General features: G+C 39.3%; 1 protein-coding gene across 7 annotated transcripts in view; it reads right to left on the reverse strand.

The window, feature by feature from the left end:
* Positions 1–6417: 6417 nt before the first annotated feature.
* The window catches only part of NCOA2 (nuclear receptor coactivator 2), a 197351-nt gene continuing 189402 nt past the window's right edge, over positions 6418–14366 (reverse strand). For all 7 annotated transcript variants that reach the window (XM_084507649.1, XM_084507643.1, XM_084507646.1 and 4 more), the window contains one exon: positions 6418–10232. In XM_084507649.1, the coding sequence (XP_084363775.1) occupies positions 10221–10232 (12 nt within the window). In that variant the 3' untranslated portion in view covers positions 6418–10220. The remainder of the gene's footprint in view (positions 10233–14366) is intronic.

The raw sequence follows: 14366 nt of genomic DNA on the forward strand, positions 1-14366 counted from the left end.
AGAGCTCTATTTGTAAGGCAGAACTGATGCTGTGTTGCTTTACGATGTAGTTTTGGGCAGGCAATTTATCCTGTTTTTATTGATGCAGCACCAGTGGTATAAAAGAAGTGCCATATTTAATCAGGTTTACAGGATGAAGCCTGTGAGCTCTGATAGCAGAGAAAAAGTTTGATTTCCTTTAGAAACAAAGTGCTGTCAGGTATTCTGGACTCCCCTGCCTCCCTTGTACCCAGATGTCACAGCATGGGAAGAAAATGGGCTTGGAGGGGAAGAAGGGAGTTTGCTTGCACCAAAGATTCATAGAAATAAAGACAAACAAAATATGAAAACTTTAAATTCTCATTATCAGTTGAACTTTCCCCCCCTCCCCCCCCCCCCCCCCCCAATTTCTGCTCTTGTAGGCCTGCCCAGAGAGAAATTAAAATATTTCTATTTCTTTTTGTAGACACAGAGCATAGAAGGGAAGGGTTTGCACCAACGTTAGGGCTATTTTGCAGTTAATTGCTGGTGACTTCCTTTCCCAAAGAGGGTAAATGCACAACCATGAGGCTGGGGCATATTGTGCCCTGCTGGGAACAGCTCCCATGGCTGCTGGCCCTTAGCACCTGGCTCAGAAGCACCTCACGGGTGCCCCCCATGCCAGAGCCACCCACCCAGAGCCTGCAGCTCCCTTCAGCCTCCTGCCTTCACCCACGCATAAGAGTCAACAGCAGTGACCTGCAACCCATGTGTGTCTGTGGCGTCTTTTTGGTTACTAAAGTGCTGCACAGGTTTTCATTTGGGACTGGTGTGGTCCAGAAAGTATTATCAGCAGGCTTTCTGCCTCCCTCTGCTTAAAGATGTGAGAAGTATTCCTTTTCCATGCTGATGCAGGGATGTGTAGTAAAGACAAGTACCAAGGGACAGCCCTGCAGGCTTGCCTGCACAGCACTCAGCGTAAGTGGCCTAATACAGAAGTGATTTCCTGGGACTGATCAAGAATTCGTTATATAAAATGGCATCCCCAGCACTCTTATTCCCCTCTCTGCTCCCCAGACAAGGACACAAGCTCTTTTGCACAAGTCCAAGTGCAGGGTGCTACACCTGGCTCAGGGTAATCCCAGACATGAGCACAGACTGGGAGAATAAATCATTGAGAAAAGCCCTGCAGAGAAGGACTTGGGGGGTTCTGGTGGACAAAAGGCTTAATGTGAGCCAGCAGTGTGTGCTTGCAGCCCAGAAGGCCAACTGCATCAACAGAGGGGTGGCCAGCAGGGTGCGGGAGGTGATTGTCCCCCTCTGCTCTGCTCTTGTGAGGCCCTATCTGGAGTGCTGCATCCAGGTCTGGGGCCCCCAGCACAAGAAGGATATGGGGCTGTTAGAGTGGGTCCAGAGGAGGACTATAAAGATGATCAGAAGGCTGTAACACCTCTCCTATGAAGAAAGGCTGAGAGAGCTGGGGATGTTCAGCCTGGAGAAGAGAAGGCTCTGGGGAGAATTCATTATGGCCTTTCAATACTTAAAGAGAGGGACTCTTTATTCGGGTAGATAATGATAGGACAAGGGGGAATGGCTTAAAGCTACAAGAAAATAGATTTAGATTAGACATTAGGAAGAAATTATTCACTCAGAGAGTGGTGAGGCACTGGCACAAGTTACCCAGAGAAGCTGTGGATGCCCCATCCCTGGAGATGTTCAAGGCCAGGCTAGATGGGGCTTTGGGCAGCCTGGTCTGGTGGGAGGTTTCCCTGCCCATGGCAAAGGGGTTGAAATAATTAGATGATATTTAAGGTCCCTTCTAACCCAAGGCATGCTGTGCCTCCCACACAGGTTACACTTGCAAGCAGATCCCCAACCTTCCAAATGCCACAGCATCCCAGAAGCCACCCACCTGCAGTTCTGCAGCAGCCCCTAGTGCCCAGCTTGGTACCAGTGGGCTCCCTGTGCCCCAGTGCTTACACCAACAACCACTGCAACGTGAAAGTGGCTTGATGCTATATCACCTATTTCTTATCTCACCTACTCTCCTGCTTCACTGGGCTACGTGCCAGAAAGAACACCTCGAGTCATCTGTGATTTAGACCACTAGCTATGCTAGCTATGGCTTTCTGCAGGTGGAAAAGGCTGCTCATTTCTGCTCCTGGAGGCAAAGAGGCAAGAGAGGGATACTGCAGGGATGTGTTTATCATGATGCCTTCTGATGTGGAATAATGGGAACTGCAATTTAGATCAGGTCAGAGCAGCAGTAGCGTATCACTGTAGTTACAGGAGAGGACACAGAGCAGCAAAGTGACAGCCTCTGCTGATGTGAACTGCAAAGTGCATGCAGGGTTTGTATACACTTGGTGTTGCTACAGCAAAGACAGCTAGCAGGGTGTGAGTTGTGGGTACCTGCTACATGGATATGGTCAGGCAGCCACTTGAGGCCAGTCTGAATTCTGCTTTCTTCAGCGCAAGAACTAATTCACCTTTGGGGTTTCACGATGGCTATTGCTTCAGGAGACCGGGTGAGGCTGCAGACAAGATGCCCTGGACAGATCAAGACTTTAGACAGTGTTTCTTGACTTCCACATTTGAGACCTTCTGCCTCACCATTAATTTTTAATTCAAGGATGTGGCAGAAGGACCCTAGCTGCCTGACTGAACACAGATCACAGCTATTCCTTCATCCACTCTTGCCCCTTGTGTTTTTACTTGATGATGATTTTGACATGCTTTAGTAATTCTTTACTGGCTTCAGTAACTGAGCAATAATTAATTAATCATAGCAGGCCTCCTGATCTCTTCACTGTGTCCCTTCTCTAACTCCAATTCTAAGGGCATTTGCTTTACTTCACTGACAGTTATTCTTTCAATTCCAGTTTCTAATTTCTTAAAGCTTAGTTTTAAACAGCACAAAAGCAATTTTACTATTACATAGACAACTACCTTAATTATTAAGAAAATAACACCCCTTTTTACTATTGGCTTAAAATATTTCTAAACCACCCTCCAATGTTTGGTAACCAACCCCACCAATTAATTTTTTTTTTTCCCTCCAGCTGCCTTATGTAAACTGTGTAGTTGGTTTTATATTTGATTTACATCTTTCTCTGTCCATGTAGTTGCATTACAGCTCAATTCCCTATAAATTGAGACCCACAAGTTGGTGGTTGTTGAAAGGGTATCCTAATGATATGAAGATTCACGAACTAGAGCAGTACTTTACTTGCAGGCTTCTATCTATTGCACCTTAATCCCTGACCAATAAATAAATAAATAAATAAATAAAATGAGCCTCCTTCTGGTCAAGCTATAGTCCAATAATATAATCCAATTAATTAAAAATGTATGTAAGTTATACAAATCCTAAATTAAAGTGCTTTAACTTTCGGTCTCCAGTATTAGCTGCATCTTCAGATATAGCAGCATTTTAATGATGCAGTCTCTAGCTTGGTGACTTCTCTAAAGTCCTTGCCCTCATCCCACTCCAAAATAATGCTAAGAACAGACAAACATCTGAAAAATACACACAGAAGAAAAATGTAGAGCAAGTCAATTCTGTTGTATACTTTCAATCATCTCTCTGTTGCTTTTACAGGCCACTGAATGGCCAGATGATGAAAGCAGGTATATCTGTTACTCTTTTTGCTGTGGTCCCCAAGCAAAATTTTTTTTTTTTTTGGAAGAGATTGGAAGGAAAACATTTTTTTTCCTGTAATTTGCAGGGAGCTGAGTAAATTACTTCAGCCAGGTTCACTGCAGGTGCTCCCTGCCTCCTGGGTAATTATATGCAGTGATGAAGTAAACCTTAGTCTGAAACTAAGGGAGAGGCTTTCTGAGCAATGGTAGAGTGTCCCTGCTTCTTCTTTACTGCCTTCTCAGGATATTGCCCGTGGAGAAATCCACAGACCCTGAGTAGCCAACCCTACTCTCAGTTAGGGGCTCTCCCTATTCCAATTGATTGACCTTACCTTCTTCATCTTTAAATATCTCAGTCGGTGGTGGTTGGGTCACAAATCTAAAGCACGTTCTGTATGAAGTTATGGTTTGGTTATAAACTCATCACACGAGCAAAGAACCAGTCGTCCATCATGTATAGACTATGTACATATAATTTCAGGAATACTCACAACTTGACTAACTCCTGCTGGCTACAAAACCTCGAAGCTGTTAGGAGTGGCCACTTCCTCTAGCAGATCTGGCCCAGGACCCCTCCTGCCCAGCCACTGGAGCCCAACGTCATGCCATGTGGTCTCTGTCCTGGTAGAGGGATGCTGGTGCAGCTCAGTGCACAAAACATACAGCACTCACACTCATTCCACAGACACTCCGTGTTTCAGTCATACTCCAATGTACAATTGCAAGGTTTCAGGCAGAAGGCAAGATAGTCTGTTTCAGTCACTGCCAAGTGTTTTTGTAACCTTCTCTTAAGATGGTTTACTTGACCTTTCCATTTTTTTTTCTTGAAACTCTCTCAAAATTCTGGTTTGGAATTCCATTTTTCTTTTGAAGACCTGTTCATATAAAGCAAAAAATACATCCCACTGAAATTGGGGTTCCCTATATCTCCTCTGGACTCAGAGGCATTCCTGAAGTACTTTAGTTCATAGAGATTAAAGGTACTTTTTTAGAGTGAATTGTTTAGAAGGGCCATTTTTTTTTTTTTGTCCAGAAATTTAAATTATTTAAATACTTTGAGATTTTAGAGTACTGCATCTATATATAATACTCTACCCTTTGAGGGTAGGGCAACTTCCTTTGATTGCACAGTGCCCATTTTTATTCCTTCGGGGGCAGCAAAGACAAGTCTAAGGGAGTCTACACCACTGGGACCCTCAGTGAGGGAGTACGAACCTAAGGTGTATTCATGACAAAGGAACAAGACTTATTCTCCTCAAAGTAATCGACTATTTTTTTTTTTTCCCCACTCCCAAGGTGACTACCCATAACCAGAAAACAAAGGGAAGGAGAGAAGACACACGAAGGGTCATGAGCAGTCCATCATGCTGGTTGAGGCTGCAGTCATTAACATTGACAAAGGAGCTAAAAGAGGAGGCTTACGTGGGAATCAAAAAGAGGAAACATGGGGTCAGGCATACCAAGAGCTCACACTGCCATTGCCCTTGGTTGCCCTTGGCAGTGGGCAGCTGACAGATGCCCCAACAGTCTGTCCCAAGGACCACCATTCATACAGGTTCATTCATACCATAATTCCAACCCTGACCTTTCCCTGTCCTAGCTCTACCATAACGACTTCATCAAATTGTGATAACTCTTCCCTCTTTTAGCCAGCAGTTGGTCTCTGGACCGACTTTTATCAGAAGCTGGTATCCAGCAGTCCACACACACCACAGGATCCTGCAGACAGCCCTTGGACAAAGCTCCAGTAGGACTTCAAATTGTCCCATACCTTTCTGAGCAGCACCAAGCAGATTTGTCAGGGAGTAGCCTGTGGTCCTGCCAGGTAGCGCAGGATGAGATGCAAGAATCATACAGTTCATCTAGATAAGGAAAAGGCAATGTCACTTCTCTCTTTTGTTGTTATGCCAGGATAGAGTAATTTATGAGGTTCTTGTTAGCTCACTATACATTTAATATGATGCCAGGAATTGTAGCTATAAGTTTTGTCAAAATCCTCATTTCTTTTTAATGTTAATAAATTATAAAAATCAATAAATCATAGGGTTAAATCATGCCTATCTTTGCAAAGGCAAAGTTCTAATAGGAAACATTTTTCTTCTTCCTATTTACAAGTGTTTTCTCTAGCACTTGTTTCTAATTTTACTTTGGGAAGAAACATCCTCTTTCCTTAGTGTGTCAATATGTTTGTCATGTCCAAAGATCACCATCATTTTGCTGAAGCCAAGCCAAGAGAATTGCAGGATAGGCCGTTATTTTGGTAGAATGGTGAAAGGATGACTGTATTTGGAGGTCTTGAAAATAAAAAAAAAAGTTTCTACATTTTTTAACGTAAATAGCTTGTCTCAGTCATTTCCTAGAGAACAGCAGATAACTTTTGTAAACAGCCATTCCTATAGCTGCTTTAATACTTTTTAAAACAACCAACCATACGTTTCCATCTGTCTTAAATAAACCATGTGGCAGAACAAGGGGAACTAGCTCTTACCAATACTCAGTCCTGCTTTGTGTCATTCAAGATTAGCCTTGGCTGAAACCATCATGAAAGACACCCACTTAGTGCTGTGATATAAAAAAAAAGTACTCATCATGAACTGTTTTCACATTTAGCTACATGATAAACATTTTCAACAAATATAGAACTATTAAAAAAGGTTTCTGACTTACAACTAGTTGGAATATATAACATTAAATAGAGAAAGCTTCCTGTCTTTTTAAAAACAGCAGGTTCATCCATCTTCTAGTACTTCTGCATTACTTCCTACACACTTATATGAATAAAAGAAGACACAACAGAAACACGTTGAAATCTCTAAAGCCATGTAAAACCCGAAGGCATTAAAATTTATTAAATGATGCAATAACAACAGAATTCTTTATTTACAATAGCATTATTTAACATCAAATAAGCAAATAGCATCAGCAAAGCAATATTAACTTGCATAAATGTATTTAAAATTTCTCTGAATATATCTACCTTTGCATAAACTGCTCACACTAGAAATACAAACATCAATGCAGGTGAACAAAGTGATGTTCAGAGTCAACTCCATTTTGAAAATAAATCACAACCTGAAACACTGTAAGCTTTCTCCTGAAGAACCATAGTTTATATATTGCTTAATTTTACCCTTGTATAATCTTTTCATATACACACATCTCAGATGCAACTTCATGATGAACTGTACAAATAAAACCCACAAATGACATAAAGGGAAAAATTAAATGACAGTAAATGTTTGAAGAAACGTGTCCATCATCTCTACTGAACAACATAAAGATTAAGTGATGATGCACTTATTCCAAAATTGTACACAATTCACTATACAAATATAATACATCAGACAGCTATGTAGGAATATACAAGACTTAAAAACAGATCTAAGGCATTATGCTAGATTTTAGCATTTTGAGGTTCTTGCACATAGCTTTTACCTGTAGTAAGAAACTTAAAAGATTTTGTTTTAGTCTACAAAGAAACACCAGGGAGAAAATTCTAATTAAAATCAAAGCCACTACAGTAAATTTTCTTTTGTGCAGAGAATGCTTTTGCTCTTAGGCAGCATACTACCATACAAATACTAGAAAACTTTTAAATTCACACCAACAATTAATGGCTTAAGTTGCATTTCAAAACTGATTGTGTATCTTTGGGTTCTGCAAGTGGAGCTGTGCCACCCATTTCATCTGTTAAGCCCATATGAATTTCATTTTTTAAACAAAGATTAAAAAATGTATTGTATAAACTGCAAAAACATTGCTTTTAATTAATACAGGCCCAAAAGGATACCGGTGTGGGACAATATTTTAAAGATTGAGTACAAATTAATTCATTGTAGCAAAACAGCTCACTTCACTTTTTCAACTTACCACATTACATGAACACTTAACCAGGTCATATGACCATGTATATATGCTTATTTTTCACATTATGCGCCTTTCACATTTAGTAATGTAAGTCGAACACTGATTACTTGTTCTGTTAAACATAATCCGAGTACTTTCTCCGACAAATTTACTGTATACAGGATGAAAAATACTGATAATGAAGGGAATTGATTTGGCTTTTTGTTTCTATAGTGATCAATATGATCAGAAGATTCCTTCACTCACATTTCTTTTTCATTAGTCAGACGACAACTGAAGTCACAATGAACCTAAACTGAGCCAAAGTGATAGGTACAATCTCCTTTCTTCCAAAATGGCAATGGATGATGGAATATCATAATCACTGTGGATGATAAGGGTTTGCAGGTCTGTCATGAACCAGGACAAATTTAGACTTGTCCACTGTGAAAAAGAATAATCTATTTGAAGAGGTTATGGTCAAGAACAGAAAAAGGAAATTATACAAACAGAACTATTTTAAAACTCATTTACAATTTGCGTTGCATGAAGTTAATTCCTTCAAATTTATACATTTCTTATATAATTTTTTTTTTGTCAGATATATAAGTTTAATGCAAATGTCACTGTAATAATGAGGCTGTGGAGCCCTGGGCTGATAGCTTTTTGTTGTTGTTTTCCATCAGCACATAAAAGGATGGCTCAGCTGACTAAATAGTCTTTCCAAGTTCAATAGCAAAACAGTGATCGCTGAGAAGTGTTGTTTCCCCAGAATCATGGCTCTGCCCTCCTTAGAAACCAACAGCACCAGGCATTTCCTTGACTTTCATCAAGGAAACAGATGCCTTTCATAGAAACAACATATTTCATACCACCTTTATCGTATTTCCCCCAGCCTTAATATAGAATAATTGGTATTTTCACTCCCACCTGAAAAACAAAACAAATTAAATGGCAACAGAACAAACCTTACACTCCCCAAAGGCATGGCTGATGAGACATTATAAAATGCATTGCATTTTACATGACATCAAAAAATTTGTGTTCAGGTTAGAAAGTTTCTGAATTAGGGGTTAGAGGAAAGAAAACAGAGGTCAAAAACATCAATTTCTTAATATTTCAAGTCCTCAGAAACTGATGTCTACTTAGTAAAAGATTATTCCAACCACAGTGGGCAAGAAAAAAAACGCACCCTAACAGTGGCCTGCTTAGTAACAGTTAGTTTTTCTAAGACTTGTTACGAAAGAATATAAACATACAAAAATCAAGAATTGGTTCCTACAGTGGCTGCATATAATATATGTTAGATAAATGACATTATGAGCAGAATCACAAGGTTTAGAAAATGAGAAGTCTCAAGCCTACAAATTAGGTCTAATCAAGGCATTGTGATTCTTTACAAAACACTTTTCCAGGAGACACACACGGCTAAGAAGATATCTAATTTAATACTGAAGTACCTCATTTGGAATCAACTTCACAACATGTATATCTCACAAAAATTATACAAGTAAAACACTTAAGTTTTCAACTTAAATTATTGCTTGTTTACATATAAACTGGATTTTATGTACCTTACAAAACATCCTTATAGTCCACACTGCTTTAAAATAATCAGAAACACACGATAGTGGTGAAGTCTGTAGTGATATCTGCTATTGGTATTACATGAATCGTTATTCTCCCAGCTAACGGGATGGGAACCAGTAATTATCATGCCTTAAAGCAGGTATCTTTAGCTCTTTGATATTATGCACCAATTCTGCCACTACCATAATCAGTACATGCATTATCATTGAACATTGCTGTTCAGCAACCATAACTTGATGTCCAGTTTGCTGGAAACACACCTAGGGAAGTAAAGGGGTAACGCATTTTTTTATTCTGTTAGAACAAAGAGGAAGATGACAGAAGGAGAGTCAGATAAAAAACAGGATTAACTGACTGTTAGGAATTAAATTAAATAAGAATGTAACAAACTTGATTTTTTTTTTTTTTGGATTCATGACTTTGCATTACAAATGTTACCAAAAGAAAAACAAAAAACAAAACCACCTACCAAAGCACCCCTTATAAACAGGGAAACTATCCTCTCAGGGGATAGTTCTCATCTCTTTTACAACGTTAATCCCATTCAAAATTGGTCTGTGTAGTTTTCTACATCGGTTCATCTTCTCTGACTTGCCGGAGTGGAACGGGCTCGTTAGAGGTCTACGTGTACCAGACGCCGCTTCTAAACCCTCCTCACGCATACTTGTCGCCCCAAAATGCAGGCCTTAGTCTAAAACACCAGTTTTCAGACGGAAATGAATCCTTTGCACCAGACTGAGTAGTAAGCCAGGGAAAACAAAGCCAAAAACCAAGGTCTAGAACTAAACAGAAACAGAACAAGAGCATGGTTGTTTTTTTTTTTCTTTTTTTCCTTAAATACATACATTTAAATACATTCAATCTGACATGGTTTATGAAAATTGCCTGTCAACATTTACTTCGCAGGAGAGATCTAAGTTGCACTAAGGTGAATGCAGTGAACAGACTGAGCGAGTGTCTGTATGCTAGCTTCAGACTGTCGAAGAAGAAAGAGGCTGCTCCTCTGGCGACGACCGCCCAAGGCCCCACGGCGAGGCAGGGCTGCGGCCCACCGGCAGTGGGGAGCCAAGAAGATGGCGGCTTCGCTGGGTCATGACAAACAGATGCAGCTCTTCCAACCGGGAAGGGGTCAGGGCCGTACGCCCGGTCAGCTGAAGAAAGGAGCAACCACAGCGCCCTCAGGGTCAGCAATATTTCTGCCAAAAACAGAGAGTGGAGAAAGATGAATGAGTTTTTCCTTCCTGGTTAGTGAAGAAACAGGTGAAGGAGAGTCGGGTGCTGCTCTGCGGCACACAACCTCCCTCCACAACGTGCAGGACAGGCTGCAACATGGACACTTTTCTTCACCATTTCTTAATTACTTATTTCTTTCAAATTTTTGCAGATACAGTAGCAACTCAGGGCCATCTACTACTTGTAGACTCTAGGTAAAGGCATAGCAATATGGTTTTAGAGAAGTCTCATACCTGGCGTGTCTACAAAATTTCTCTGTGTTACTGCTGTACACTCTCAAAGGAAACAACTGTCTTGCTTCACTTTCCACTCCAAAAAAACATCGTAAAAAAAAAAGGAATAAGGAAGTTTAAAAAAACAAACCTTCAACTACCAATCCCTAGAGATGCTCTTTACTTCACATTTATTACAGTGTCTGTACACAAATAGAGTTTAAGCTGTTTTCAGTTGAGTTGATTATCTTGTACTTTCTTATTTAAAAAAAAAAAAAAAAAAAAAAAAAGCCTCAGGATGTGGTTTTCACAGTTGTTTTAAGACTGTTCCTTCTAGTGACTGCAGCCTGTGCCTCTCTGCAAACTCCTGCTCCCATGTGGCTTTGTGGTCAGTCAGGTCAGAGAGCCAATCCAACTGGAAACCACTTCTTTTTCTCCCAGGGGCTGTTTTTCACTTGTATTCAGAGGCTCCTGCTGTGTAGGAGGATGGACTTGCTGCTCAGGCATGGCACTGGCAGCTTCCTCACCACTCCATGTGCATGCCACTAGCCCAATCTTCTGGAAGCTGTCCAGGCAATCCTTTGGATTTTATCACCTTTTTCTTTGCAATCACAGAAAGTCTAGAAATGTGCCTTCACTGTCAAATTAAGCCAGTGTTGGAAAACATCCCACCATTCAGGAAAGCAAGGTGCTAGGTTTTGTACATTTACTCCTCTCAGCCCGCTTGGAACAGCTGGAGCTCTCTGGGGTGGCCAGCCCTGAGCACGATCTGCCAGCTAACACGAGTCCTGCTCCTGCTCCTCCTAACTTCGTCAGGGGACACAGACACCACACTTCCTCCCCTCAAACTCTGGTTAATGTGTGTAAGTCAGACTTTGGCTCCTCTTTTTGATATGTTGAGAGGCAGTTTGGGGACCCTACTAGTGCCTTCTGATCACAAAGTGCAGAACAGAAGAGAAAAATCAAAAGGAGATGTCCTTATTTCCAGAGTGCACATTAAGCAAATATTATCTCTATACAGATTCTAAATAAATGTTTCCACTATACAGTGATCTGAATAAAATTTGTGCTCTGTAAATTTTTTAAAGTTCTATTTTGTAGGTGATAAGATATATAAAAGGAAGGAATAATACAAAGAATGCACAAATATGCCTCTAGGAAAAACTTTTTTTCCTTTTTATTTACATATAACAAAAGCAAAGAGGACTTGAAATAATTTTGTCAAATTATTATTTCCAGGTGGATAAAGAATAGAGGAAAAAATGCTCAGAATAACTTCCATGACTGATTTATGTAACTTTAACCATTAAAAAAAAAGAAAAAAGAAAAAAGAAAAAAAGATAAAACAACTGCTTGTAAAACTTTATAAAGAAGCAATCTGAAAATCTCTCACAAACTTCAGATACAAACAGTATTCTCCAGATATTCACTTCTAAATAGGAACAGGTTCAAATTTTTCTTTTACCACATTAAATTATTTTAAAAAGTTTATTTCAATAATCATGTAATAATAACATCTTAAATGTTCCAGTTGCAACTATAGTCAGCTTTATACATAAAGTATACTTTGTGCTTTGAAAGAGACAGGAAATTCTGTCTTCCAGTTACATTAAAAACATATTCTCTGTTTAATATTAGTATCATCTTTGTATATCCTAAAAGCTTTACAAATTTTATCTGTAACATGTTAAAACAAACTGAAATAGTATGAGGCAAACAAGTTAGAATAGAAAATGTAGAGATTTGACAACTATAGTTGCATGGACCTCAGCAATAGCATGTTAGTTCCTATTTACTCAGCTCTAAACAGAGCCAATTCCTTTAAAATATTACAGTTGCTGATATGAAATTTATGAAACAATGAAAAAAAATCTCCCAAATTTGTGTGATAATTTTCTCATTTTTCAAATGAATTTCTCATTTTTTATATGTTTATACTACAACTGCCAAGGAATGAAGCACATTAATCATCCTTTCAGCTTTCTAATTACACAACTTGTGCTTTTTTTTTTCTTAAAAAAAAAAAAAAAATTCTTAATTTTTCTTAAAATTCTTAAGTATCTTACATAGGAGCAATTTATAGCACAGATGCACAAAAGTAGTCTCTACTTGACCTCTAAATTCAAAGTTCTGCAAAAGAAATTTATAGTGCATATGAAACATTATTCATTTATATTTTTCTTGACAGTCAGAACTATGTTAGTAGAATAAAACTCAGGAGTGCCATCAGATGTACCCTTACAAAATAATTTAAGAAGTTGATTTTCTCCAGATGAGACAAAACTACTGTCATGTGTGGCCACTGTCCATTTCACTGTCAAGGCGTTGACTCTGTTATTTTAAGCCCTTCAGTGTCTTGTCTGATGTCCTGTCACTTGTTTCCTTCCACCTGCACTTCAAACCATCTTCCCTGACTTTTTCCACCCTCTTTTGTACCTCTCCAGATATTTTCTGTCACATCCACTCTCTCTTCAGTCTCTTTTAAAACATTCTTTCGAATTTGCTTCACGTTTCCGCTTTAGCTTTCTTCCCCCCCCAACCATTGTCTTCTCCTTTGTTTCCTCGGTGGTACCCTGAATTTTGTTCTCTGACAGCCTGTCTTCTCTTAATGCATGAAATTTAACATTAGGCAATGTACTGCTTAGGCAATGTACTAGTTAGGGAAATTAAGAACATAACTCCTCAGTATATGATAGCTTCTGCTAAGGCAGAACACATTACATTTTTTGTCAATCACCAAAGTCACCCTGAAATTGCTGCAGAAAGGTTTCTCTGTGTACAGATCCTCCATCCCAGAGACAGTCCCTTCTCACGTGAACCAAGGTGAATCAAGAATCGGCCTCTGGGAAGTTTTAAACACATGTGCAAAAAGAGATGGATATGATCAAATACACTACAAATGGCTACTTCTTACTCAGTACTTTGACTTCCTTCATTTTCATTAATCTTAACATATTTGCAGTTAATGAATGATTGTTTTGCTTTACTCTATTATTCATTTTTTACCCCTAAATTAAGGTTGGAAACCTTAATTTTTGCTTTGGTATTCAACATAAGGGGAAAAATTGTTTACTTAATTCCTTCTTTCTGATTCCAGCACAGCTTACTAGAAGGTGACAAGAAATGATGGACTTACAGCAGGTTTTAAAATGACTTCTGTAGAAATATTAGGGTAGATCTCCCACATTGTTTTTGAGGATAACATTTTGCATAGAATGTGGCAGATATCAATATAAAAAACAAAAGCAATTTTCCTTATGGTTCTTGTTCAGATCTTTGCTTCCTGCTGCTGCTAACTGGCTATTATGCTCTAGTCATTTCCCTTATATTATCCCATCTGAATCAACTTTGAATAGAAGTTTTCCAACAGGAATAAAAGGAGAGAATAAATAGATCAGTGCTCCCAGATTAAATATTTGCACAGCACTGTGCACCAAGGATTTCAGGAAATGGACACATTGAAATCAGTTTGTTGTAAAGTCTTACCATCACATCTCTGAAATGAAGGAGCAGCTGGGCAAGAGGAGCAGGAGCAAGAGGCAGCAGCAAGGGAGCAGCAGCCACTAGATGGTGCTTCCCCCATGCCCATACTGCTCAGCCCCAAATCCGGCCAGCGCTCAGCCGTCGGCTTCGCTGGCACAGGCTCTTCATCCCAAGAATGATATGTATATTATTTTCCAGTGCACAGGTTTCTATGTGAGGCTGCCTCACTGTATAGAAAGGTCAGCTTCTTACATTTGGATGGGTTTGCACAGCTGCAATGCTTGGATCATGCAGGAAAAATATTGTACTCTAGTTTCAAATCTTTTCAGGTCTCAAAATATTGTGTTTTTTGCAAAAAAAAAAAAATCAAAATCAGTGAAGGTTATTTCCATTAAACAAACA

This window comes from Aythya ferina (assembly GCF_964211825.1).
Source record: "Aythya ferina genome assembly, chromosome: 2".
NCBI lineage: Eukaryota > Metazoa > Chordata > Aves > Anseriformes > Anatidae > Aythya > Aythya ferina.